This window comes from Salvelinus namaycush, chromosome 37, assembly GCF_016432855.1.
Source record: "Salvelinus namaycush isolate Seneca chromosome 37, SaNama_1.0, whole genome shotgun sequence".
NCBI classification, from domain to species: Eukaryota; Metazoa; Chordata; class Actinopteri; order Salmoniformes; family Salmonidae; genus Salvelinus; species Salvelinus namaycush.
The window spans coordinates 15,517,444-15,543,931 of NC_052343.1; the positions used below are offsets into that span (position 1 = coordinate 15,517,444).

The window sequence follows — 26,488 nt, forward strand, 5'->3', positions numbered from 1 at the left end:
TATAGCCAAAATAGCTCTCTAAAACACGAAATCTCAAGTGATTAAAAGGTGAAGGCAAATAAATACAGTGAAAGTAGATAACAGCAACAATACAATGACAGTGAAATCTTCGGGAACTATGTCTTGAAAACTATTTCATGGAATGCAGCATCATTCTCCTCCAAACATACCCATCAACATAAGAGCATTTTAGGGTTGAAGTTTGACGTTTTAAAGCAGCTAATGCAAGAATTGAAAATCGGGAAGACAGCACATTCAGAATAACAATTCAAGGTAAGCTGTTGCTAGCATCTCTACTGTTGATTTGTTCTTTCGACCTAAAGTGTCATAGATAGATAAGGTGACTGATTTCAGAGGGGACGAAAATGTCTTCAGCACACGGAACAATAGGCATGACATTGGTGCACATTTTGCGGTGTGTAAACATCTAAAAACACAGAAATATGTTTCTATTTCTGTTGACTGCAAATGGTATATTAATAAATAATTTGAGGAGAAATGAAAAGAACATCTGCTGTAAACCGTATTACTCAATCAACCAGCTTTCTGTGACAGCACAGAAAGGAAACACAACAAATTAAAATAGGTCACCTAAAAATAAAAATAACCATCTGCACTTGACACAGAACAAGGATGGGACTGAGGCCTCACTCTGAATGAGCCAAATTCATTTAAGCACTGGTTGAGGAAAATGGTGGACTAACTAGATAGATGTGATCCACCACTGTACCCCCCAACTTGCCCTCACATGTCCTTTTAAGTCTCAGTCCCCGTTGGACTCAATGACCTTCTCTGTCAGGATCTCCTGGAAGGTGGAGAGCTGCTTCATCTGTTCCGTCTGCATGGAGTGCCTCCTCATCAGTTTCTTCTTCATCTTGAAGTCTGGGCCTCTCTTGGGTGAGGCAGGGGCAACTGGAACCAGGATCTTGGGACCAGAGTGGATGGGGGAAGTGGGCTTGCCATTGGCCCGGATGTCTGGGATGGGCCGGTGGGGGTTGACATTGAGTGGGGGCAAGAACCCGGGGCGGGTGTGGGAGATGTGGTCTAAGAGGAGGGTGCCTGAGCCTCTGCGCTCCAGGAGGCCGGGGGGCCGTCTGCGCATGGTGATGGGGGAGACAGAATTGGGGATGCTCTCAAGGGACTCCCGGGAGGAGGTGGTGAGCAGAGAGAGGGGCGAGGCATTGTACTTCCTCCGCTCCACCGACACGCGCCCCGAGTCTGGAGATCCAGGGATGGACTCAGGACACAGGTGTGTGTCTGACTCATAGTGCTCCATACGGGTAAGTTTGGGGTGAGCCAGGGCGCGTAAAGCCACCGCCCCTGGTACGCCTGTATTTTCCTGAGACTCAGGCGCGGTGTTCCTGCGGTACAGGATCTGGTGCTGTTGGACCTTGTCGGCCCAGGAGGAGCTACAAAGGGCTGCACAGTCCTCTGAGCAGGATCGGTCAATGAGTTTGGGTGAGCAGGGGTCGTGTGTTTCAATGCTGTGCCGACGAGACAGGAGAGGCCTGCCAGGACCCGAGATTGACAGACCATTCATCTCAGTGATGATCCTACCCCCACCTTCCTCCTCCAGTCCACCATCAACCCCCTCCTGTGGGACCCTGCTGAGCACTGAGGGTGCTACCAGCCCCCAAGGCTCCGAGTTGAGCCTCTTCAGGAGTTTGCGGGGGGGCAGCCTTTTCTCCCCTAGGGTTCTATTGGAGGGTAGGGGTAAAGCTGATGTCAACGCAAAGCTGAAGATACTGTCCTCCTCCTCAGACTTCTCTGCTGCTGGGGAATTGGAGGTCTGGATCGCCACCTCTGAGGGTGACATGCAGGCCATGGGCGAGAGCTTGTCCACCACCCCTGGTGATGGGGGGGAGTTGAGGTACTGCTTGGTCTTCTTGGTACCCGAGGGTGACGTGTCGGTGGTGATGATGATCACCTCCTTGCCCTTGGCCTTGCAGGCGTCCAGCAGGACCTGGAGGGTGTCTCGGTCTCCTCTGTTGATGGCATGGACCAGGGCAGAGAAGCCTGTGTAGTCCTTGAGGCTGGGGTCAGCTCCATTCTCTAGGAGCAGGGACACCACCTCTTTGCCCGCCTGCTCGACACAGGCATGCATCAGGGCGGTCCGCCCAGACTTGTCTGGGATGTTGGGATCTGCTCCTTTCTCCAGGAGGTAGCGCACCATCCTCTGGCGGCTCTGGGGGTCCTCGTAGCCAGCCAGGCAGGCAGCAGAGATTGGGGTCTCGCCGCGTTCGTTGCCTTCGTTGATGTAGGCGCCCCCTTCCAGGAGGAGCCGGGTCAGTCGCAGCTTGCCCTGGAAGACGGCTTTGAGAAGGGCGTTCCCCTCCGTATGGAGGGCTCCTCCATCTCCCATGGTGCCTCTGGCACCTCTTCCTCCAGTCAAACCTGCTACACCCAGCTAATTAGCTTAGCGCTGACTGGCCATCCTGAAGAGGAAGCTGGTGAACCTGTGATGAAAAACAAAGAGTTGTCAAAGAAGACTAATAGTACAATACAGACAGGCATTGCTGAAAGGTGGTTAAGATGGTTAGTTTGTTAAGTCTGCGCATCTATCTAATGTCTAGTATGCAGCGGTACAACAGTTATACTGCATTACCAATGCAATCTCAGTGACTGCAATTGAAGCTTTTGATATGACACGTGTCTGTAAGAGCAAGACAGGGAGTGTTTGGATAGCCATCTCATGAGGTGAAATGACAAAAAGATGCAGCACCCATCTGGTGTAACAAAAACATTTTAGACAGTCTTTTTCAAAGGGAAAGCACTTTTTCTACTTCAAAATTGACAACATTCATGCCATGATGGGTGTATGCATGATACTGGTCCTTGACTGCACTGTGCTAAGATTGGCTTATTTTACTAACTTTCCTGGTATTCCTAAACTATAACTATGCAGAATTGAATAAAGTATGACTTTGCAGAGAATTAACTATGCATGACTTGGACTTTTTGCCTTCCCATCAGCAAAAGAGCAACTTCCCCCTGCAGAAATATGGTAATATGTAAAACATATTAAATAATTAATAATTTGGTGCTTGAAAGTGAGATTATCCAAAGATCTGCAAGTGTGAGATACAGAAAGATGAGGCAATGACTCAAACATTTTTTTATTTAAATTCTGATATCCAACAGGATGTGATAAGGTGAATTGACTTGTCTAGACTTTTACATGACTACTAATACTGATTTAATTTTAAAAATTGTATTTTCTGTGACTGAAAATGAACATAATGATGTTCTTGGAATATTAATTCTACCAAACCTTCCTCTAAGTAATCTATTTGAATGATCTCAAACGATCGATTATTATCCACCAAATAGACAACAACAAAAAATCCAGCCACAGCTTTCACTGTGACCCAAGAGGAGGAGGGACTGGCTGCCTGTGGTTCACCAGTGACTCCCGACCCACCATTTGGGATCTAGTGATCTATTTGGAAGGAGATGCATCTTGTGCAGAGAGAAATAAACAGCTGTCTAGCTATGAATGAGCGTCATCCCAGCTGACATACGGGGGATGTAGCTCTATTCCAAGGTGATTCAACATGCCCTGTTCATGTTAATAAACAACTCTATTTCATAACCCAGGTGAACAGCGAGCACAGGGACAGACAGTGGCTATACAAACCGAAACACAGAGTGTAATCATCTGGGTATAATAGAGAGGTAGTTAGTGGTGGTTGTGGGGAAGGGAGTGGGGGGAGCCAGAATGAAGAGGGAAGATATTATTGGTTTATTTCTGTCCTTCATTCCCCCTGAGAGTAGCAATATAACCAACAACCTCACATGAAATACCTTGAGAGACTCGTGACTTCTGTTACAGCATTATTATAAGCCAGAGTCTTTCTTTGGGTGTGTTGAAACACATATTGAGACATCTAACTAACCATCCCTAAGCACGCATATTATAATACACACTGTAAAAATAGAATGTCTCAAAACACCATGATTGTGTAATGAAACCATGAAAAGTAGTGCACCTAATCTGGTGGTTGGAGGGTGTTTGAATGTAAACCTAATGTAAGTGTTTTAATACACAGAATTAGTTTGACACGTGTTTTAGAGAGGAAACAGCACCAAAAGAGAAGGTATCTATTCTGCAGTAAACAGGACTCGAAACAACAAAATAGTGTTTTCAATATTTTCTGTTAGGGCTCCCAGTCCCTGGCAAGGTGTTGCACAACACTTGATTAAGTGGTGTTACAACACACTGTGCTTTGTTTCAAAACATCTCAGGATGATGTGTTTCAATACTCCTGCAAAGTTAAGGTTCTGTCTCCTTCAAGTTGGTGGCAGCTCAGTTGCCACTAGTTTTGGTGTTACAAAGCACTTAATTTTAACAGTGCAGCATTCACAAACACAGCTTAATTTGAGTGAGTCGGAGTCAGTCCTTACAATGGCTAGGGTTCGGTCTTTCTTTCATTCAGACTGTGCTCAATATATTCAATTACATTTCATCCATCCACCCCTTTTTATTATGGCCTATCTGCCTAAATAATTCTGTTGGGAATCAATGGCAGTTTATTTATCACAGTTGTGACTTTGTCATTACTGGCTCGCTGCCAGGGGACTCCGTGGGTGGAGTGGGAAGCAGTTGACAGGTGCTGAGTTGAGATGGGCTGAGGGAGAGGTTCTTTATCCTGAGAATGTGGCTACGAGGCTGCCACCTGCAGCTCTCTCTCTCTCTGTGTGTGTGTGTGTGTGTGTGTGTGTGTGTGTGTGTGTGTGTGTGTGTGTGTGTGTGTGTGTGTGTGTGTGTGTGTGTGTGTGTGTGTGTGTGTGTGTGTGTGTGTGTGTGTGTGTGTGCGTGGGCATCTGTGGGTCTGACACTAGTCTGCCCATGCTGAAGACCCAATCTGTTGACTGGGGCTGAAGGCAACTTAACAATCCACAATGATCTGCATCAAAGTGGATGACGATCCACAATGATCTGCATCAAGGGGATTGATGCCTTTGAAACAACGTAGTAAAGTATTATTACGGTTACTGGATTGACCAACATTGTAGATTATTAGCGTTTCAGAATTACAGAGAGAGAGAGACTCTCTGTAACAGGGTACTGTCACGCCCTGACCATAGAGAGCCATTATTTCTCTATGGTGAAGTGGGTCATGGCGTGACTGGGGGTGATCTAGTCTATTTATTTCTATGTGGTGTTCTAAGTAAATTTTTCTATGTTGGTGATTTGTATGATTCCCAATTAGAGGCAGCTGGTAATCATTGTCTCTAATTGGGGATCATATTTAAGTAGCTGTTTTTCCCACCTGTGTTTATGGGATATTGTTTTGAGTTATTGCACGTAGCATCTCTGTAGTCACGGTTCGTTGTTAGTTTATTGTTTATTTGTTTTTGTCTTTGCTAAGTTTCACTTTCTAATAAATCATGTGGAACTCAACATCCTCTGTGCTTGGTCCGATCATTATACCAGCGAACGTGACAGGGTCAAACATTTAAGGTAGCCTTCCACAAGTTTCCCACAATAAGTTGGGTCAATTTTGTCCCATTCGTCCTGACAGAGCTGGTGTAACTGAGTCAGGTTTGTAAGCCTCCTTGCTCACACACGCTTTTTCAGTTCTGCCCACAAATTTTCTATAGGATTGAGGTCTGTGCTTTCTGATGGCCACTCCAATATCTTGACTTTGTTGTCCTTAGGCCATTTTGCCACAACTTTGGAAGTATGCTTGGGGTCAATGTCTATATGGAAGACCCATTTGCGACCAAGCTTTCACTTCCTGACTGATGTCTTGAGATGTTGCTTCAATATATCCAGATAATTTTCCTCCCTCATGATGCCATCTATTTTGTGAAGTGCACCAGTCCCTCCTGCAGCAAAGCATCCCCACAACATGATGCTGCCACCCCCATGCTTCACGGTTGGGATGGTGTTCTTCGGCTTGCAAGCCTCACCCTTTTTCCTCCAAACATAACGATGGTCATTATGGACAAACAGTTCTATTTTTGTTTCATCAGACCAGAGAGCATTTCTCCAAAAAGTACGATCTTTGTCCCCATGTGCAGTTGCAAACCGTAGTCTGACTTTTTATGGTGGTTTTGGAGCAGTGGCTTCTTCCTTGCTGAGTGGCCTTCCAGGTTATGTCGATATAGGACTCGTTTTACTGTAGATATAGATACTTTTGTACCTGTTCCCTCCAGCGTGTTGACAACGTCCTTTGCTGTTGTTCTGGGATTGATTTGCACTTTTCGCACCAAAGTACGTTCATTTCTAGGAGACAGAACGCATCTCCTTCCTGAGCGGTATGATGGCTGTGTGGTCCCATGGTGTTTATACTTGCGTACTATTGTTTGTACAGATGAACGTGGTACCTTCAAGCATTTGGAAATTGCTCTCAAGGATGAACCAGACTTGTGGCGCTCTACAATTCTTTTTCTGAGGTCTTGTCTGATTTCTTTTGATTTTCCCACGATGTCAAGCAAAGAGGCACTGAGTTTGAAGGTAGGCCTTGAAATACATCCACAGGTACACCTCCAATTGACTCAAATGATGTCAATTAGCCTATCAGATGCATCTAAAGCCATGACATCATTTTCTGGAATTTTCCAAGCTGTTTAAAGGCACAGTCAACTTAGTGCATGTAAACTTCTGACCCACTGGAATTGTGACACAGTGAATTATAAGTGAAATAATCTGTCTGTAAACAATTGTTGGAAAAATGACTTGTGTCATGCAGAAACTAGATGTCCTAACCGACTTGTCAAACTATAGTTTATAAACAAGAAATTTCTGGAGTGGTTGAAAAACGAGTTTTAATGACTCCAACCTAAGTGTATGTAAACTTCCGACTTCAACTGTACATTTTAATATTGTTATTTTGCTCTATTATTGATTTCAATCAAATAAAATGTTATTTGTCACATGCCGAATACAACAGGTGTAGGTAGACCTTACAGTGAGATGCTTACTTACAAGCCCTTAACCAACAATTCAGTTTTAGGAAAATAATTGTTAAGTAAAAAATAGATAAGTAATAAATTAAAATAACAAATAATGAAAGAGCAGCAGTAAAACAACAGTAGCGGGGCTATATACAGGGGGTACCGGTACAGAGTCAATGTGCGGGGGTCACAGGTTGGTTGAGGTAATTGAGGTAATATGTGCATGTAGGTAGAGTTAAAGTGACTATGCATAGATAATAAACATAGAAAAGCAGTAGTGTAAAAGAGGGGGTGGGGGGTGGACAATGCAAATAGTCTGGGTAGACATTTGATTAGCTGTTCAGGAGTATTATGGCTTGGGGGTATTTTATTATTAATTTAACCTTTATTTAAGTATGCAAGTCAGTTAAGAACAAATTCTTATTTACAAAAACAGCCTACTCCATCCAAACCTGGACAACGCTGGGCCAATTCTGCACCGCCCTATGGGACTCCCAATCACAGCTGGATGTGATACAGCCTGGAATCGAACCCGCAAAACACCAGTCTCAACGTTAACAGTGAAGAGGCAACTCCGAGATGCTGGCCATCTAGGCAGAGTTCCTCTGTCCAGTGTCTGTGTTATTTTTCCATTTTAATATTTAATTTTTATTGCCCAGACTGAGATATGTCTTTTTCTTTACAACTCTGCCGAGAAGGCCAGCATCCCAGAGTCGCCTCTTCACTCTTGACGTTGAGACTGGTGTTTTTTGCGGGTACTATTTAATGAAGCTGCCAGTTGAGGACTTGTGAGGCGTCTGTTTCTCAAACTAGACACTCTAATGTACTTGTCCTCTTGCTCAGTTGTGCACCGGGGCCTCCCACTCCTCTTTCTATTCTGGTTAGGGGCAGTTTGCGCTGTTCTGTGAAGGGAGTAGTCAATCATTTTCAAATAAATGTCATGTTCAATCAATTGAATCATATTTTGTTACTTGTAGGCTACTATCTGTAATGTATCTCAATATATTTCATGATGTGTAGTCTAACATGTGCGCAATGATGTGCCAAATTGGTGATTTAGTGCATTTTTATTGGGTAAGCATTAGAATAAGCCGCCTCAATATTTGCAGTCATAGGTGGTATCTTTATAATAGCTGATCCGTCGTCGGTATTGTAAAATAACTATAATGTTATATTAAGGTAAGAGTTTAATAGAGAAAGCTGACTCGAGAGCAGAGTTCCCTTTCTTTCGATCCAATCAGTATCGACACATGCTCCAACGACGCACTCTGCTTGGTGTTTTGGGAAACGCATGTTACATATTCGGCTGCATCATTAAAACACTCGTAAACCTAAATGCCATCGCTGTCGGTTAACTGGCCACAGGTGTATTGTGTGGGTCTGGGCAGGTTTTTTCCCACAGTAGACGAGGGAGAGAGAGCTATCTTGTCTAAGATCTATGGACTCCAGCTCAGAGGCACTAGTCATTTCTGCCAAGATGGACCAGGAAAACAGGCACAGCGTGAGCGCTCCAGTCAGATAACGATGCTCAGCGGGTTTCATGGAGCTGCTAATCCAATATAGTTGCAGCATACGAGTCCCCGACACAGATTCCTTCCCTGAGATCTCTCAATGATTCACATCAAATGTTGTCTTGAAAAGACAGCTATTTTCTGTTTTCTTTCCCTGTCATACTGTGTTTATCTAGGCATGTCAAATGAGAAGTTTACATTTTTTACAACCAAATCTACAAAAAAAATATGTAAATAGTAGGGTCCAGACAATTTTTTTGTGATTTCACAAAAAACTTACTACAAACAGCAAATCACTTCCTCATCCTTGATGTGTAGTTTTGGGCTCCGAAAAAAACATGAATGCTCCAAAAAAAAATATATACATAATTTTAGAAACTGCAAAGCGATCAGTCTAGTGACGCAGGTCTTCACATGTCTTACACATGAAATTGTGTAATTTCGAACTTTATCCACAACGTTAGGCTAGGGGTTATTCCATTTTGTTCCAACTCGAACGATACCTCCAAAGCCTAAATAAAGTAAACACTTGAGTAAATTAGGGATACAATGTATATTGAAAGCATGGCGTTGTCGCCCAAAACCCTATTAAGACACCATATGTTGGTACAGTATTTCATTTTTTAAAAGTTACCTGTAGCAGCAGGCTACACTGAAAATGGAACTGCTTGAGAAGGCTTGAGTCTCAAAAAAGGGAATATAACATTGCGGATACATTTCGGAATGACACAACTTCAGGTGTACAACATCTAAATACCTTCATTACTATACTGAGAGCTTTGCTGTTTCTAAAATTATGTATTTGGGTGTTTTGATAATTTTTCAGGGCCCCCATAATACACGAGGGTGAGGAAGTGATTTGCAGTTTGGGGTAAATTCCTCTAAAACATGTGAATTCAAAAAAATAAATTGCATGGACCCTTCTATAACATGCCATTTACATAAGAAATTGAGATTTGGTTGTAAAAAAATATTCAGGTAGAACCTGCTGCAGCTGCAAACACACACACACGCCAACTCACACAGTGCTGTCATGATTGTCGCCCCCTCTGAGCGTCCCAGTTTGACCCCTAGCTCTGGGCTGTGGAAAGGAGAGGAGCGACAGGGGGGTTGACATCGATCCACCCGCAATTTGCCAACCAGACTCCTCACTTCGCACTCCCACTCTGATAAGGGAGGCAGTAGAAGCTATTTCTGGATGGGTAGTTTCAGCTGTAGAATGACATTTATCATCCTAGCTGCTTTCTATCACTGCAGCTTCAACTGACGTATTGCCTTAATCTAGGTAGATAGCGCATCCACTAATCCCCTAAAACCTTCTATTGTTCGCGCATTACATCTTGATAATCTATTGGCAAAAACAACATATTTCAAGCACAGTACACCAGCAAAAGGTAATTGATAAGCAGTTGATTTATTTTTTATTTCATACTGTTGTTCTGTTGAGTACCTACAATAGGTATGCAGTAAATATTTATTGATATCCCTCTTAAAACATATTTCAGGCTACTCAGTCTGTTGAGTAGATTGCTATCCTTTTTGTCCAAGGACTAGTCTTTAGTCCCTAATATATCAGAGTCTGTGCTTTCCATACCCATTTCTTTCCCCATCTCTCGACAGGTCTCTTCATTATTGCTCTTCCTCTCTGACCTTCAGTTTATATCCTCTCTGTTGTTTGATTTACACACATTTATCTGTGTGACTCTGGAGCAAATGTACCTTCTCAAGGCTGGGTCTGTCTGGGTTTCTAAAACAGAGTGTGCATCTGACTGCATGCAGTGCCTTCGGAAAGTATTCAGATCATTTGACTTTTTCCACATTTTGTCATGTTACAGCCTTATTCTAAAATGTATTAAATAGTTTTTCCCCCTCATCAATCTACACGCAATACTCCATAATGACAAAGCAAAAATCTATTTACATAAGTATTCAGACCCTTTACTCAGTACTTTGTTGAATCACCTTTGGCAGTGATTACAGCCTTGATTCTTCTTGGGTATGACACTACAAGCTTGACATAACTGTATTTATAACTGTACATAACTGTATTGTATCTCATTCTTCTCTACAGATTCTCTCAATTTCTGTTAGGTTGGATGGGGAGCGTCGCTGCACAGCTATTTCCAGGTCTCTCCAGAGATGTTTGATTGTGTTCAAGTCCGGGCTCTGGCTGGGCCACTCAAGGACATTCAAAGACTTGTCCCGAAGCCACTCCTGCGTTGTCTTGGATGTGTGCTTAGGGTCGTTGTCCTGTTGGGAAGTGAACCTTCGGCCCCAGTCTGAGGTCCTGAGCGCTCTGGAGCAGGTTTCCTTCCATCAAGGATCTCTCTCTGTACTTTGCTCCGTTCATCGTTCCCTCGATCCTGACTAGTCTCCCAGTCCCTGCCGCTGAAAAACATCCCCATAGCATGATGCTGCCACCACCATGCTTCCCCGTAGGGATGGTGCTAGGTTTCCTCCAGACGTGACGCTTGGCATTCAGGCCAAAGAGTTCAATCTTGGTTTCAGCAGACAAGATAATCTTGTTTCTCATGGTCTGACAGTCTTTAAGTGCCTTTTGGAAAACTCCAAGTGGGTTGTCATGTGCCTTTTACTGAAGACTGGCTTCTGTCTGGACACTCTACCATAAAGGCCTGATTGATGGAGTGCAGCAGAGATGTTTGTCCTTCTTGAAGGTTCTCCCATCTCCACAGGGGAACTCTAGAGCACTGTCAGAGTGACCATCAGGTTCTTGGTCACCTCCCTGACCAAGGCCCTTCTCCTCCGATTGCTCAGTTTGGCCGGGCAGCCAGCTCTAGGAAGGTGGTTCCAAACTTCTTCCATTTGTAACGGCTTTCTTCCATAGGTGAAGGAGAGGACCAAAGTGCAGCGCGGCTAGTGTTAAACATGTTTAATAAAGAACAAGTAAAACACTACAAACAACAATACAAAATAACAAATGTGCAAAAACCGACACAGACCTATCTGGTGCAGACAATCACAGAGACAGGAAACAAACACCCACAAAATCCCAACACAAAACAAGCCTCCTATATATGATTCTCAATCAGGGACAACGATTACCATCTGCCTCTGATTGAGAACCATATTAGGCTGGACATAGAAACAGACAAACTAGACACACAACATAGAATTCCCACCCAGCTCACGTCCTGACCAACTAAACACATACAAAACAACAGAAAACAGGTCAGGAACGTGACAGAACCCCCCCTCAAGGTGCGAACTCCGGGCGCACCCCTAAAACTCAAGGGGAGGGTCTGGGTGGGCATCTGTCCGCGGTGGCGGCTCCGGCGCAGGACGAGGACACCACTCCACCACTGTCTTTGTCCCCCTCCTTAGCGTCCTTTGAGTGGCGACCCTCGCCCACGACCTTGGCCTAAGAATTCTCCCCAAGGCCCCCACATGATTTAGGAGGTAGCTCAGGACAGAGAGGTAGCTCAGGACAGAGAGGTAGCTCAGGACAGAGAGGTAGCTCAGGACAGAGGGGCAACTCCGGACTAATGGCAGCTCCGGACTGAGTGGCAGCTCCGGACTGAGTGGCAGCTCCGGACTGAGTGGCAGCTCCGGACTGAGTGGCAGCTCCGGACTGTAGGGCAGCTCATGACTGGAGGGCAGCTCATGACTGGAGGGCAGCTCATGACTGGAGGGCAGCTCATGACTGGAGGGCAGCTCATGACTGGAGGGCAGCTCATGACTGGAGGGCAGCTCATGACTATAGGGCAGCTCATGACTGTAGGGCAGCTCATGACTGTAGGGCAGCTCATGACTGTAGGGCAGCTCATGACTGTAGGGCAGCTCTGGCAGCTCCTGACTGGCTGGCGTCTCTGGCAGCTCCTGACTGGCTGGCATCTCTGGCAGCTCCTGACTGGCTGGCGTCTCTGGCAGCTCCTGACTGGCTGGCGTCTCTGGCAGCTCCTGACTGACGGACGGCTCTAGCGGCTCCTGACTGACGGACGGCTCTAATGGCTCGGGACAGACGGGCGGCTCTAATGGCTCGTGGCAGACGGATGACTCAGATGGCGCTGGGCAGACAGATGGCTCAGATGGCGCTGGGCAGACGGATGGCTCAGACGGCGCTGGGCAGACGGATGGCTCAGACGGCGCTGGGCAGACGGATGGCTCAGACGGCGCTGGGCAGACAGATGGCTCAGACGGCGCTGGGCAGACGGATGGCTCAGACGGCGCTGGGCAGGCAGGCAGCTCAGACGGCGCTGGGCAGACGGATGGCTCAGACGGCGCTGGACAGACAGGCAGTGCAGGCGGCGTTGAGCAGACGGCCGACTCTGACCTGCTGAGGCGCACAGTAGGCCTGGTGCGTGGTGCCGGAACTGGAGGTACCGGGCTGAGGGCACGCACCTCAGGGCGAGTGCGGGGAGGAGGAACAGGGCTCTGGAGATGCACTGGAAGCCTGGTGCGTGGTGTAGGCACTGGTGGTACTGGTCTGGGGCGGGAAGGTAGCGCCGGATATACCGGACCGTGAAGGAGGACACGCGCTCTTGAGCACCGAGCCTCTCCAACCCTACCAGGTTGAATGGTCCCCGTAGCCCTGCCAGTGCGGCGAGGTGGAATAACCCGCACTGGGCTATGCAGGCGAACCGGGGACACCACCTGTAAGGCTGGTGCCATGTACGCCGGCCCGAGGAGACGTACTGGAGGCCAGATACGTTGGGCCGGCTTCATGACATCCGGCTCGATGCCCAACCTAGCCCTCCCAGTGCGGCAAGGTGGAATAGCCCGCACTGGGCTAAGCACGCGTACTGGGGACACCGTGCGCTTTACCGCATAACACGGTGTCTGACCAGTACGACGCCCTCTCACTCCACGGTAAGCCCGGGGAGTTGGCTCAGGTATCCAACCCGGCTTCGCCACACTCCCCTTTAGCCCCCCCCCCCCAAGAAATTTTTGGGTGAGCCTCTCGGGTTTCCAGCCACTCTGCCTTGCAAGCGCCTCATAATGCCGCCTCTCCGCTTTTGATGCCTCCAGCTCCGCTTTGGGACGGCGACACTCCTCTGGCTCTGCCCAGGGTCCTTCTCCGTCCAGAATCTCCTCCCATGTCCATTCCTCCTTGTACCGCTGCTGCTGTTGCTGCTGCCCGTTGCCACGCTGCTTGGTCCGGGTTTGGTGGGTGTTTCTGTAACGGCTTTCTTCCATAGGTGAAGGAGAGGACCAAAGTGCAGCGCGGCTAGTGTTCAACATGTTTAATACAAGAACAAGTGAAACACTACAAACAACATACAAAATAACAAATGTGCAAAACCGATACAGACCTATCTGGTGCAGAACACAAACACAGAGACAGGTAACAAACACCCACAAAATCCCAACACAAAACAAGCCTCCTAAATATGGTTCTCAATCAGAGGCAGATGGTAATCGTTGTCCCTGATTGAGAATCATATATAGGAGGCTTGTTTTGTGTTGGGATTTTGTGGGTGTTTGTGACCTTATATAAACAGATGTTTTCCTTTCCAAATCATGTCCAATCAATTGTCTTTACCACAGGTGGACTCCAATCAAGTTGTAGAAACATCTCAAGGATGATCAATGGAAACAGGATGCACCTGAGCTCGACTTCGAGTCTCATAGCAAAGGGTCTGAATACTTATGTAAATAAGGTATTTCAGATTTATAACAACCTGTTTTTGCTTTGTAATTATGGGGTATTGTGTGTAGATTGCTGAAGATGTTGTTTTTTTCATCAATTTTAGAATAAGGCTGTAACGTAACAAAATGTGGAAAAAGTCAAGGGGTCTGAATACTTTCCGAAGGCACTGTATAATTCCAGTCTTAGTTAGTGTGTAAAAGCTTATGTGTGAGTATATGTACATCAATCTGTGTGTGTGTGTATTTGTACATGTAGGTGGGCAACATTATTAAAATCCCCCCCACCCCATCCCAAAGAGCTTGTCGTTCATCATCAGACCTCTTTCTCACACACTCTCTCTCGTTCTCTCTCGTTCTCTCTCTTTCTCTCCTTCACTATCAGCTCACTGACTCATTATCAGCTAGTCATGCATTTCCATCTGCTCTCAGAAGAGACAGTCTCATGGCGGAGACTGTCAAGACTGAGTACTCTAGAGTAGAATAGAATATTCCTTCTATGACATGTCTGTCCCCTGGTGTGCAGTTGCACCGTGTCAAGAACTGACATCACCCCAACACCCATTATTATAATTGGCACCGTTGTACCCCCTGATCTGCCGTCCTGGTATCCCATCTCGGGTGAGTTGTGCATGTCAGAATGTGCCACACTTCCTGTTAGAAAGATGGATGTGATGGCATACAGCACTGACAGTGCCCTCAATTGGCCCTCTAGACAGATTATTCATAATTCCAGGTTTGTGGGGGTGGATGTGACCTACACCTAACCTTTCCTGTCCTGCATAGGAAGCCTGTAAGAAGCCATCCTCGTGTCATAGTTGTCTTATGCCCTTGTCCCTTAGTGAACCTACTGTTTCTGAGTAGATACTGCAGTGCTCTCTGTAACATTTACAAAACCCATAGTTCAGTAGCTATACATCTAACTGCTACAGTACATATGCTATTAATCAATATCTCTATGTGAAATACATTTAAAGATATATATAATGCAGCAGTATAATGATTATTCTCTGGAACATGAATTACAAGGGAAGTTTCTGCGTAGAATGTACATTCGTAATACAAGCAAACATCGTTTTCAAACGTTTCATATTATTGTTTCCAAGAACCTTAATCAAGTGTAAATGTATACAATTCTACAATATCATACAAGCCTAATAGCAAAAGATTCATTGAAACTCTTCGGTGAAATGTTGCAAAAAACTAACTTAAATCCTTTCCAAACTACGGTCGCTGTCCATGGTGCTGATTCGGTCGTTCTGCCGGACGCCAACCTTCCTAGAACTGAGAAAAGCAATGTAAAGGAATTCATGCTTTCAATTCAAGTTAGTGATGTTGTTGGTAATATTGAATGAAACCGAGACAGCATCCTATGTTATCATATCGGCTCCAATAAAATCTAATTCAAAACCTGTTTCGGTGACCAATCACTACGTCAATTGGTTTTCTGACGTATTGCTTCTAATATTAAACCAGCAGGGAAGTTATACTATTCCAGGCAATTGGCCAAAAACAGTAACTGCGCCAGTAAAAAAGAAACAGCCGTTTCAACAGTCGGTTGATATAAAACATGTTTCTCCACACTGAATGTAGCCTAGCCTATACATTAGTACAGCAGAGATAATAAAATACGACCTAAGTTACATCGCTGCATGTATTGCCTCTCTCACACACATAACATGTAACTGACTGTCTGCTTCTCTTTTTGCCACATTCCATCATACGGCTGCATCTGATCTTATAGGACCAATAAGCCAAGTGACAGAATTTCATGACAATGCAGATTGGTTCATGATTTAGGTTACAGGTATTGCCTCTCAGGAAATAAATGTGCTGCTTATAATATGGAAAAAATAGTGACAGCAATTCTGAATCAGCTGAATCTATTTGCTTTTTGTAGCAGTTTATTGATTAGTCTTTGCATATAGTGAGGCTCAACAAATCTGATTACAACTGCCAAACGAATCGCGTTCGTTGCTTTGCGGGATTTTAGGCTATAGAGCATCTCTTACCTCTTACTCAAATATGGTAAGAAACAATGAATTGGAAAATCTGAATAAGTTCTGTTGAATTGCATTTTTTTAAATTGTTGGTCTTTCATCAAATTCAACTTGTTTATTTTTTTCACATGGACTACCTAAACACTGTTCTCAGTTCATGCCGATATTGCTTTGTCAAGCCATTTGGTCATTGCATTAACCACTCATAGGACATTATTTAATGGAAACAAATATTTATGTAATCTACAATATGCGAATGTAGCCTTCTATCACCATGCGCTGCAAACACGATTTAAGGAGGAAACATAAATCCTTACCATGGATGAAACGCGTTTAATTCAGATCCATTTAGCATATGTTTTTCCCGATATAAAAGCCAGACTTTAGTCTCTGTAATATCCCCCAGATATTGTGTTAACGTCGAGCCTCTCCTCTTCCCCCGTATCTCTCCCGCGACCACTAGTTTAGAAGACGCGGAGCGTCGCAGCGGGGGTGGGGAGTGGGTCGCGTGGTGGGAGTGAATAGGAACGCGGTGGATATGTTGCGCCCAAACGATGCGCTATGATGATCCCTGCGCTTGACAGACAGGTAAAGAAACACGAGAGAGGGAGAGCTGCTGTATATAGACATCATGTGCAGGAACGATATGACTGTTGTTCACTCAAACAGTAGCCTATACAATGTCTTTGGTGTCTTGATAGGCCTACACGTTTCCACACAGCCTGATAAGAAATATCAACAAAGGATAGACTATATTTAACCCTGATTGAGCTGTAAGTATGGACTCAATATTGTCTGTTTTGTGCTTCTGACACTATTCCTGTCCTGTAACCTCAAGGGAAAATAAATAATTTATACAAGGCTCAATGGCTTGGTTGGCATAGATTTCGCTACACCCGCAATAACATCTGCTAAATATATGTATATGACCAATAAAATGTGATTTGATTTAGATTTATATAGACTAATTCTGTAGAACTCAATGTCTTTTCGCACTTCTGTAGTAAGGGGTTTTGCACCTCTGCAGTAAGCACATCTATTATTTCCACTTGTGATCACAGCTAAAACTAATATGCACCAGGGCCCCATCTTGTTGCCATATGAGTTCCTGGTTCTTTAATAAGGTCATAAGAGTTCATTGCACATTTGCAGAGGAAGGAAGTGGCCCACCTATCCTTGGTGGTAGCCCATAATTAGTCACCTGCTATATAGATTAGATCTTGTTTCAATGCAAAGTCAATGCAAACACCCACTTGGTGTTATAAATAGTATATTAAACTGAAACACACATTAAAGGTGTATCTGAAAAAGATAAGGGTAGGCCATCTTAAAAGCTCAAAATAAATAAGAAGCTTGCATTATTAAAGATGGAGAGGAGGAAATACGTGTACTCCCCGAGTGCATAAAATACTTATTCAGCGACTGTTGCTATTATGGAACACAGTTGCTATGGCAACTGATTTGCTGGATTCCTACAGAAACGTTCCCACGGTGACACACTCACGGAGGCAGGCACGCACACATCCTTGCAGGCAAGTTCACAGACACAGGCTGCATGCACGCAGGCACACAGAGACAGACAGATACACGCATGCACACACACACACACACACACACACACACACACACACACACACACACACACACACACACACACACACACACACACACACACACACACACACACACACACACACACACACACACACACACACACACACACAACGCTGTAAGGTTCTATCAGAGTGATGGTGCTCCTATCCAATGATCCCCCAAATGGGAGGGGAAACATCACCAAGTGCTTTGAGATTGTAGTTGGCTTAGGGTGACTTTGTCAAAAGCTTATTTGTCCTCCTTAAATAGATAGAAACAAGAACAACGATTAATAATAAACACCACTAGGCAGACCAAGATAAACCACCTTTACAATGTCATCAAAATTAAGTATTTTGAGCTAATGCATGCCAACCCAGCTCCCACATCAGGGAACAAATGTGGCTACTTTATGTTGTATCACACTCACTCCCCTTGGAGGTTCCGACTTGGCGCCTCAAACCGTAATGCTCATTGGATTATAACACTTTAGCCATGAAATTTAGCCATGACATTCATCTCATCGAAATGAAAGTATACTACAGCACACACACACGCACACACAGATATTGATCTCTCAGATGGAAAACAAAAGTATGTGACCATCATTTTTGGGGAGATACTATATCTCTTTTTCGAGGTTCTGGAATGTATTCAACTCCAATACAGCAGGGGGCAGTGTAGGACAGGCTAGTCGACCCCAAGTCGCAAGAGTTCCGTAAAATGTAAACAAAATAGTGTGTGGTAAACAATAACGCCGCCCGCGTATTTGTAAACCAGCTAGTGTGATCATGTTTTAATATTTTCTTTAATATTTTAAGATTAGTAGCTAGCTATGGCTCAGAAGGTGGGAGGTCATGAATAAGTTGATATGGTTAGTTAGTAAGCACGTTGTCTGGGTGAACGATATTTTGTCATGATAAATCTGACAGCTCTAGCTAACGTCGTTATGTAGCTAATGTAACGTTAGGCGCTATTCGTTTTCTAGCAAGTTTTTACTAGCTACAGCTGTCGTGTAGCTACTGTGCAACCAAGTTATCTGAGCAAGCAAGTTAATATCACTGAAGACACTAAAAGGTAAGATGGAGCAAGTCTTTGCAAGCCGCACACAACTAGATAGGTCACTTGCTGGTAGCTGTTAAAGCGGCAATCTGCGATTCAAACAGCAACAAAGCAGAGACCCCGCCATCCAGAGATGTTTAATAGTCACATGTACAGGGTTGCAGGTGTGATTGCAGGGTACAGTGAAAATCTTAGGCTCTGAGCTCCAACATGCAGGACTAAGTGAAATAAAACAATGAAAATTGTAATAAAAAACAAAACAAATATTAATAGAAATATATAGCTGACTAGTGGCGAAATAGCAGGTAGCTGACTAGTGGCGAAATAGCAGGTAGCTGACTAGTGGCGAAATAGCAGGTAGCTGACTAGTGGCGAAATAGCAGGTAGCTGACTAGTGGCGAAATAGCAGGTAGCTGACTAGTGGCGAAATAGCAGGTAGCTGACTAGTGGCGAAATAGCAGGTAGCTGACTAGTGGCGAAATAGCAGGTAGCTGACTAGTGGCGAAATAGCAGGTAGCTGACTAGTAGTGAAATAGCAGGTAGCTGACTAGTAGTGAAATAGCAGGTAGCTGACTAGTAGTGAAATAGCAGGTATCTGACTAGTAGTGAAATAGCAGGTAGCTGACTAGTAGTGAAATAGCAGGTAGCTGACTAGTAGTGAAATAGCAGGTAGCTGACTAGTAGTGAAATAGCAGGTAGCTGACTAGTAGTGGCTATTCAGCAGCCTGAGGGTAGAAACTATTGACCAGTCATCCAGTTCTTGCCATGATGCTCCTGTACTGCCCAGGTCTGAAGATCCCTGATGATCTTCTTGGCCTTCCTGCTACACCTGGCGTTGATTTGGTACGCAGCTGGAGGATGGTAGCCTGGTTACCAGAGAGCCATATTTCTGCCCAAAATCTGTCCACTTAAGCATATCCTTAATTATTAAGCCGGTGAGGAGTTTTTGAATGGGGGGAAATGAGATATTGAATTTAGTCAAGATAAATCTGAATTGATATTTTGATACGTGAGGCTTGATTAATCTAATATAAGTTTTGTAATGCTTAGGTTGTTAGGAGTGTACTGATCAAAGTGTGATGCACTTCCCTGTTGAAATTCGAGACGGTCTATGCATATTCATGAAGCTAGCATAGCATCTCACGCTCCATTGAATATAGGTGGTTGAGGTCAACACCCTTCATCAAATATATATATTTTTTTATTCAAATAACAAGATGTATCCACCAAATCCGAAGAGAGGAATAGGCTAATCCTATTACATTGTTTACAAACAATGGAGTAAAAAGCGTATCATTTGGATTGTGATGGGGTATGACAGTTGAACTTAGCTCAGGAGGCATTTATAAGTTACATTCTTCAAGAATCAGTGGGTATACACTACCGTTCAAAAGTTTGGGGTCACTTAGAAATGTCCTTGTTTTTTTAAAGAAAAGCACATTTTTTGTCCATTAAAATAACATAACATTTATCAGAAATACAGTGTAGGATTTGTTAATGTTGTAAATGACCATTGTAGCTGGAAACGGCTGATTTTTAATGGAATATCTACATAGGCGTACAGAGGACCATTATCAGCAACCATCACTCCTGTGTTCCAATGGCACGTTGTGTTAGCTAATCCAAGTTTATCATTTTAAAAGGCTAATTGATCATTAGAAAACCCTTTTGCAATTATGTTAGCACAGCTGAAAACTGTAGTGCTGATTGAAGAAGTAATACAACTGGCCTTTAGACTAGTTGAGTATCTATAGCATCAGCATTTGTGGGTTTGATTACAGGTTCAAAATGGCCAGAAACAAAGTACTTTCTTCTGAAACTTGTCAGTCTATTCTTGTTCTGAGAAGTGAAGGCTATTCCATGCGGAAAATTGCCAAGAAACTGAGGATCTTGTACAATGCTGTATATTAGAAAGAGTGGGAGGCCCCGGTGGGAGGCCCCGGTGCACAACTGAGCAAGAGGACAAGTACATTAAAGTGTCTAGTTTGAGAAACAGACGCCTCACAAGTCCTTAACTGGCAGCTTCATTAAATAGTACCCGCAAAAAACACCAGTCTTAACGTCAACAATGAAGAGGCAACTCCGGGATGCTGGCCTTCTAGGCAGAGTTGCAAAGAAAAAGCTCTATCTCAGACTGGCCAATAAAAATAAAAGATTAAGATGGGCAAAAGAACACAGACACTGGACAGAGGAACTCTGCCTAGAAGGCCAGCATCCTGGAGACGCCTCTTCACTGGTGTTTTGCGGGAACTATTTAATGAAGCTGCCTGTTGAGGACTTGTGAGGCGTCTGTTTCTCAAACTAGACACTCTAATGTACTTGTCCTCTTGCTCAGTTGTGCACCAGGGCCTCCCAATCCTCTTTCTATTCTGGTTAGAGACAGTTTGCTGTTCTGTGAAGGGAGTAGTTCAACAGCGTTGTACGAGATCTTCAGTTTCTTGGCAATTTTTCGCATGGAATAGCCTTCATTTCTCAGAACAAGAATAGACTGACGAGTTTCAGAAGAAAGTTATTTGTTTCTGGGCTTTTTGAGCCTGTAATCGAACCCACAAATGCTGATGCTACAAATACTCAACTAGTCTAAGGAAGGCAAGTTGTATTGCTTCTTTAATCAGAACTATAGTTTTCAGCTGTGCTAACATAATTGCAAAAGGGTTTTCTAATGATCAATTAGCCTTTTAAAATTATAAACTTGGATTAGCTAACACAACGTGCCATTGGAACACATGAGTGATAGTTGCTGATAATGGGACTCTGTACGTATGTATGTAAGTATTCAATTTCTTTCAAAAACAAGGACATTTCTAAGAGACCCCAAACTTTTGAACGGTAGTGTATATCACTAATTTAACAGTCCGAAATGGATGTAGCAATCACAGGTTGTCCCTTTAACGCCCCTCACACTTCTCTGATTCAGAGGGGTTGGGTTAAATGTGGAAGACACATTTCAGTTGAATGCATTCAGTTGTGCAACTGACTAGGTATCCTCTTTCCCTAACGCGTTAGCCATTGCTCCCCTTCACAACGTTTTTGTCCTTTTGTTGTGTTGTAGCTATACCCGTTCTTGTTTAGCCCTGGCTATGTGACCTTTGTTATTCACTGCTCGTTAGCAAGAGCTAATAGGGTTAGGGTTATTGTCAAATTACAGTTAACAGCAATCATATAGGTGATCATATATGGGCCAGGAGTAAAAGTATGCTTATATAGCTTTACACAAATAGTTTGGGAAAATAGAAGTGCTATTACTCATTACTCATTGCCCATTGCATTCTTCCTCCCTTGACAGATTTACCTGCGAACCCCCCCCCCCCCCACTGTGTGCTCACTCCATGGCTGGCCTGGGCCGCGGCCGAGGTCGCGGCAAGGGGTACATGAGCTTCAGTATCGAGGCAGTCGGGATTGGGAAAGGGGAGAACCTGCCCCCTTCAATTCTCCAGCCTACACCTCTGTTCCCTGTGAGTATGAGGTGATGTGACTGACCCTGTAACTGTCTCTCTTCATTTTGGATGCACCTCATTGTTGTCAAATATTGGCTTTATTTAGAGGCTATTCATAGTCTTTTTCCCAGATTTTTCTATTTGTCTAAGCAACATCCAGGGCCGACACATTTTTATGTTCAAATGTATTGAGGCCGTAAGATATGTGTTTGGTTGGGAGCAAAGAAGCCTTTTGTTGTTGTTTTAAAGACTAATATGTATGATGTTTTTTGTGCACATGTAGCCCATGGAACACAAGCCTGTCCCCTTGGTGATGGGAGAGGAAGCAGAGTACATGTTGGCACTGAAGCAGGAGTTCAGGGGAAACATGAAGACCCTACCATTTTATGTCCGTCCAGCCGTCTCCAAGAAAGGTACCTAAGCCTGGGAAGACACCATCTCTGTGTGTTAGCGATGAAAAGAGTAATTACAGACATCCAAAAGTGGCACAAATTGGACAGTCAATGTCTAGTCACTGTCAGCAGCTCCCAATTGTGTTATTTTATTAAAATGATACAAGGTTTTAGGTAATACAAGGTTTGGCTGACATTACCTAAATCAGGGGTGGAAATATTGTTCAATTATTCAATCAAGCATTCAATTATGCTTCGATAAGAACATTTGGGAGCAGCAAACGAGGCAGATGTTATAATACACAGAGGCTTTCTTTTCAAAGACATGTTTGTTCTTGTACCATGTTTAAGAAATGAATGAGCTTCTTGTCTGACTTCCAGATGTGGAGCGGTATTCTGATAAATATCAGAACAGTGGGCCGTCAGACAACACCATTGAGTGGAATCCAGGTGGGTCAGCTGCATCATACCTCCTGTTCAAAAAATGTAACTGAAAGGTGATAGAAACTACAGAACATGTATTGGAAGGAGGGCATTGTACGATCTGATTACCAGCATAACTGTTAAACAGGGATTAATAGAATCAAGGATCTAATCCTGAAGCAATATGAAATCACTCGCTACGCCACCCCAGAGATGTCAGCCACAATGGAGTGTGAACGGTCCTGATTGAAACTGTCAGGTGACCCAAAGCGTGTCAAATGGGAGAAATTGAGCTATCGCTCACAATTAGTCTGCTGAATAGAGGCTGATTGGGAAAACCGGATGTGAACCAACATTCCATCATTTTGACAAGGTAATTGCTGTGTAAAAACAGTATTGTAGCACCTGTGTGTCTACTGATTGGTTTTGTTATATTTTTGTTTTTTAACATCAGACTGGAAAAGGCTACCCAAAGAGCTTCGAATTCGTGTCAAGAAGGCCCTAAAAGAGAGTAAGTGGATGATACAGTGTTGTTTTATACCTCACATTGACTGACTGGACATTTTTGTGAGTAATACAGATTCAGTATGAAAACCCACCCACCATGTGATCACAGAAGACTATTGTAATACATTGTTTTTAAACAAATCCATTCGTTTTGCAGTTCTGTTTAGTTTGCTTCCTGCAGGACTTGTTGACATGTACTGTCTGGCGAATCACCAGTCTCTTTCATAGCATATTGCTCCCACATGATTTTTTTCCTTCCTATTGGCTGGGCGGAGTGCTGAAGAGAGAGGTGTCTTCAGAAGAACACTGTGTCTGACTGCTTGTGTCTCCCTAGAGACATGAATGCATCAATTTGCCCTTCTGCTTTGAACAGAAGGATAAGATAAAGTCACTGCTGGTTACTGACAATGACAATACTGCCTGACTTATACATAAATGATCTGCCCTTTTCTATTATGGGATAAATATAGCTTTTGGTTGAATGGCCTTTTAAATGAAAGGAGAGGAGGGGGAATAGATAGAGGGAGTTGGTTTTCACTAATGATTGGCTTTTGTCCCTTTTCGTCTGTTACAGACACTTCTCTTAGTTTGGATACACCAGTGGACCCCAAACCCAGCAAAAAGACCCGGGTGGACAAAGAGGAGATCATCCATAAACTAGAGGTGGGAATAGTAGGTATTTAGCCAGTACATCAGACATTAACTCCATAGTCTGTATTCTATTGACCTCTACCACATCTATAGGCATGTAACACAACTCAATCTCAGCACACTAGATGAAGGGAAATGTTTCTTGCTGTTAAACCTCAAACTTAATGTAAGCCTGGTGTGTTATTTTACTATCAATGTTCCTTTTCTTTTAGTTTATTTTGTATTAATTTGTGTCATATTTCAGACATTAGAGGAGGAAGTGACCTCAGATGAAGAGGAAGGGGAGAAGAAGAAGCAGGAGGAAGAGCAACAAGATGGGGAGGAGGAATATGATGAAGAAGAGTTTGAAGAGGTAAGCATCTGTAGCCAATGTTAAATGGCTAGCTAGTAAGCGGTGTGCGCTAGTAGCGTTCAATCGGTGACGTCACCCACTCTGAGACCTGAAGTAGTTGTTTCCATTGCTCCGCAGTGACAGGTAACGATGCTTCCTGGGTGACAGTTGTTGCTTTGTTCAGATGGTCCCAGGTTAGGGCAAGGAGAGGGACGGACGCAAAACTGTTATACATCCAAGCTCTTTCTTACTTTTTTAATCTGGTCCCATGCCCCCCAGTGAGAGAATATCCTTACTAGAGACAATTTCCCTGATACATTTTCCAGTGACACCAATGCATGATTTAACAGAAAGTTAGCGTTGCAAACACATTTCACAAGGTCGGAATGAGCTCATACGTAGCATTTTTTCCCACTCTGATTGTGTTCCCTCAGGAGACCGACTATATCATGTCGTACTTTGACAATGGAGAGGAGTTCGGAGGGGACAGTGATGACAACATGGATGAGGCCATTTACTGATACTTTGAAAAACAACAACGACAGAGCATTGAGCATGCCCAAGAGTCCTGGGAAAATATGTGACACTCCAGAACTGAGAGACACTCCAAAGCTGAGAGAATGTGCTGTTGTTCTTAGGTCCATCTTGTATACATGGCCTGAAATGATCTTAACTCGACACATGAATCTTCAAAATAACCCAGGATTCAGTCAGTTCCTGACTTAAAAAATAATTTCAGCAGAAGAAGCAGGTTGCACAGTTCAAACCTGCACTAGTTTTAAATGGCTCTTAAGTGTGGTGGTGTTATGGAGAGAGAAGTACGTCAATCTTCATAAGCCGACATCTTTTCTCCTAACACCAATTATAGTATCATTTCTTAGAGGGTTTTTATCCAATTATAGAAATGTTAAAGAACTTTGAAGATATAAAATGAAGGTGTTTAACACCCCAATTTTAATGTTATGTTGTTTTATGTAGTTTTAAAAAGTTATGTTTTGTAAAACTTTTATATCCATGTAATATCCCAATGTTGTTTGTTATGAAAGAGGATTTTACTTAACTTGAAATTCTGAGAGAATAAATGGCAGCTAATTTGTATACCAGGCAGTTTTATTTTCTATGCTACACAAACCGTTTTCCTACTAGAAGCTGTACTAGTTCACCATATGCCGCATGATAATACTTATTTCACACCAATAGGTGGCGTAGTGCTGAAGTTGAAGCAGCACACACAAAGTTATCAGCAATATGCCATGCTCAGTCAATACACATATTTACATAACAACTGATATTTTCTGACCTTAATTTTCTATTTTCTGACCGCTATTTGCTGACAAGAATCAAAGCTCGTATATGTACAGTGAGCACATTCTCTCCTGAGTTTCGATATATATACTTATAGTACACAAAATATATACTGTACATTCCCCCACCTTGGTGTTCCAATAGATTTGCAGTGTTCTTTTATTCAGGAATGGCAGGTGGCCAGAGACAGATGCATGTGATGAATTGTTATGGTATGAGAAAGCTTTGGATTTCATGTCGGCAGGCTTGGAAACACAGACAAATCAATGCAGCAGCGTCTGCTTCAAGAGAGCACCTTGCTAATCTGATTTGTTCAGACACATTTTCATGTATCACTGTGCAGGGTGATGCACTAAAAGGTAGAAGCAGTAGGCTGTAAATGCTCAAAAAATGGTGCAGTTTATTAATTCAATACAAAGTCATTTAAAAGACGTGGAAGTGAAGAGGACACACACACACATTGCTAAGGTTTGCACTGACCCAGCAGTTTCTAAGGGTTTCACTTTATAGCTACAGCTATCCTTACTGTAAGCGTACTGTAGTTATGCACTCACTGTTTATTAGGTACACCCATCTAGTACCGGGTCGGACCCCTCTTCGCCTCCAAAACATACTGAATTCTTCGGGGAATTCTACAAGGTGTCGGAAACGTTCCACAGGGATGTTGGTCCATGCTGATGCGATGGCATCACACAGTTGCTACAGATTGGACGGCGGTACATTCATGCTGGCAACAAGTCCGTTCCATCTCATCCCAAAGATGCTCTAT

At 43.7% G+C, this 26,488-nt stretch overlaps 2 protein-coding genes across 2 annotated transcripts; one reads left to right on the plus strand and one right to left on the minus strand.

Annotated features, from left to right (window-relative positions):
* Positions 1-763: 763 nt before the first annotated feature.
* LOC120031647 (ankyrin repeat domain-containing protein 34A-like) lies at positions 764-2,362 on the minus strand. Its single transcript, XM_038977445.1, has one exon. It carries the CDS (start codon positions 2,360-2,362, stop codon positions 764-766), a length of 1,599 nt encoding a protein of 532 aa, XP_038833373.1.
* Positions 2,363-18,341: 15,979 nt separating this feature from the next.
* LOC120031161 (DNA-directed RNA polymerase III subunit RPC7-like) lies at positions 18,342-25,512 on the plus strand. The gene is made up of 8 exons (XM_038976765.1): positions 18,342-18,688; positions 21,960-22,128; positions 22,394-22,523; positions 22,884-22,952; positions 23,380-23,436; positions 24,007-24,095; positions 24,328-24,435; positions 24,849-25,512. Exons 2-8 carry the CDS (start codon positions 22,003-22,005, stop codon positions 24,933-24,935), a joined length of 666 nt encoding a protein of 221 aa, XP_038832693.1. The 5' UTR covers positions 18,342-18,688; positions 21,960-22,002; the 3' UTR covers positions 24,936-25,512.
* Positions 25,513-26,488: the final 976 nt, after the last annotated feature.

Excerpts from the sequence above, each read along its gene's own strand:
- LOC120031647 (XM_038977445.1), bottom strand. The coding sequence starts at position 2,362 with ATGGGAGATGGAGGAGCCCTCCATACGGAGGGGAACGCCCTTCTCAAA.
- LOC120031161 (XM_038976765.1), top strand. The coding sequence starts at position 22,003 with ATGGCTGGCCTGGGCCGCGGCCGAGGTCGCGGCAAGGGGTACATGAGC. Across the intron at positions 22,953-23,379 it reads CACCATTGAGTGGAATCCAG|ACTGGAAAAGGCTACCCAAA; the intron begins GTGGGTCAGCTG and ends TTTTAACATCAG. Across the intron at positions 24,436-24,848 it reads ATGAAGAAGAGTTTGAAGAG|GAGACCGACTATATCATGTC; the intron begins GTAAGCATCTGT and ends GTGTTCCCTCAG.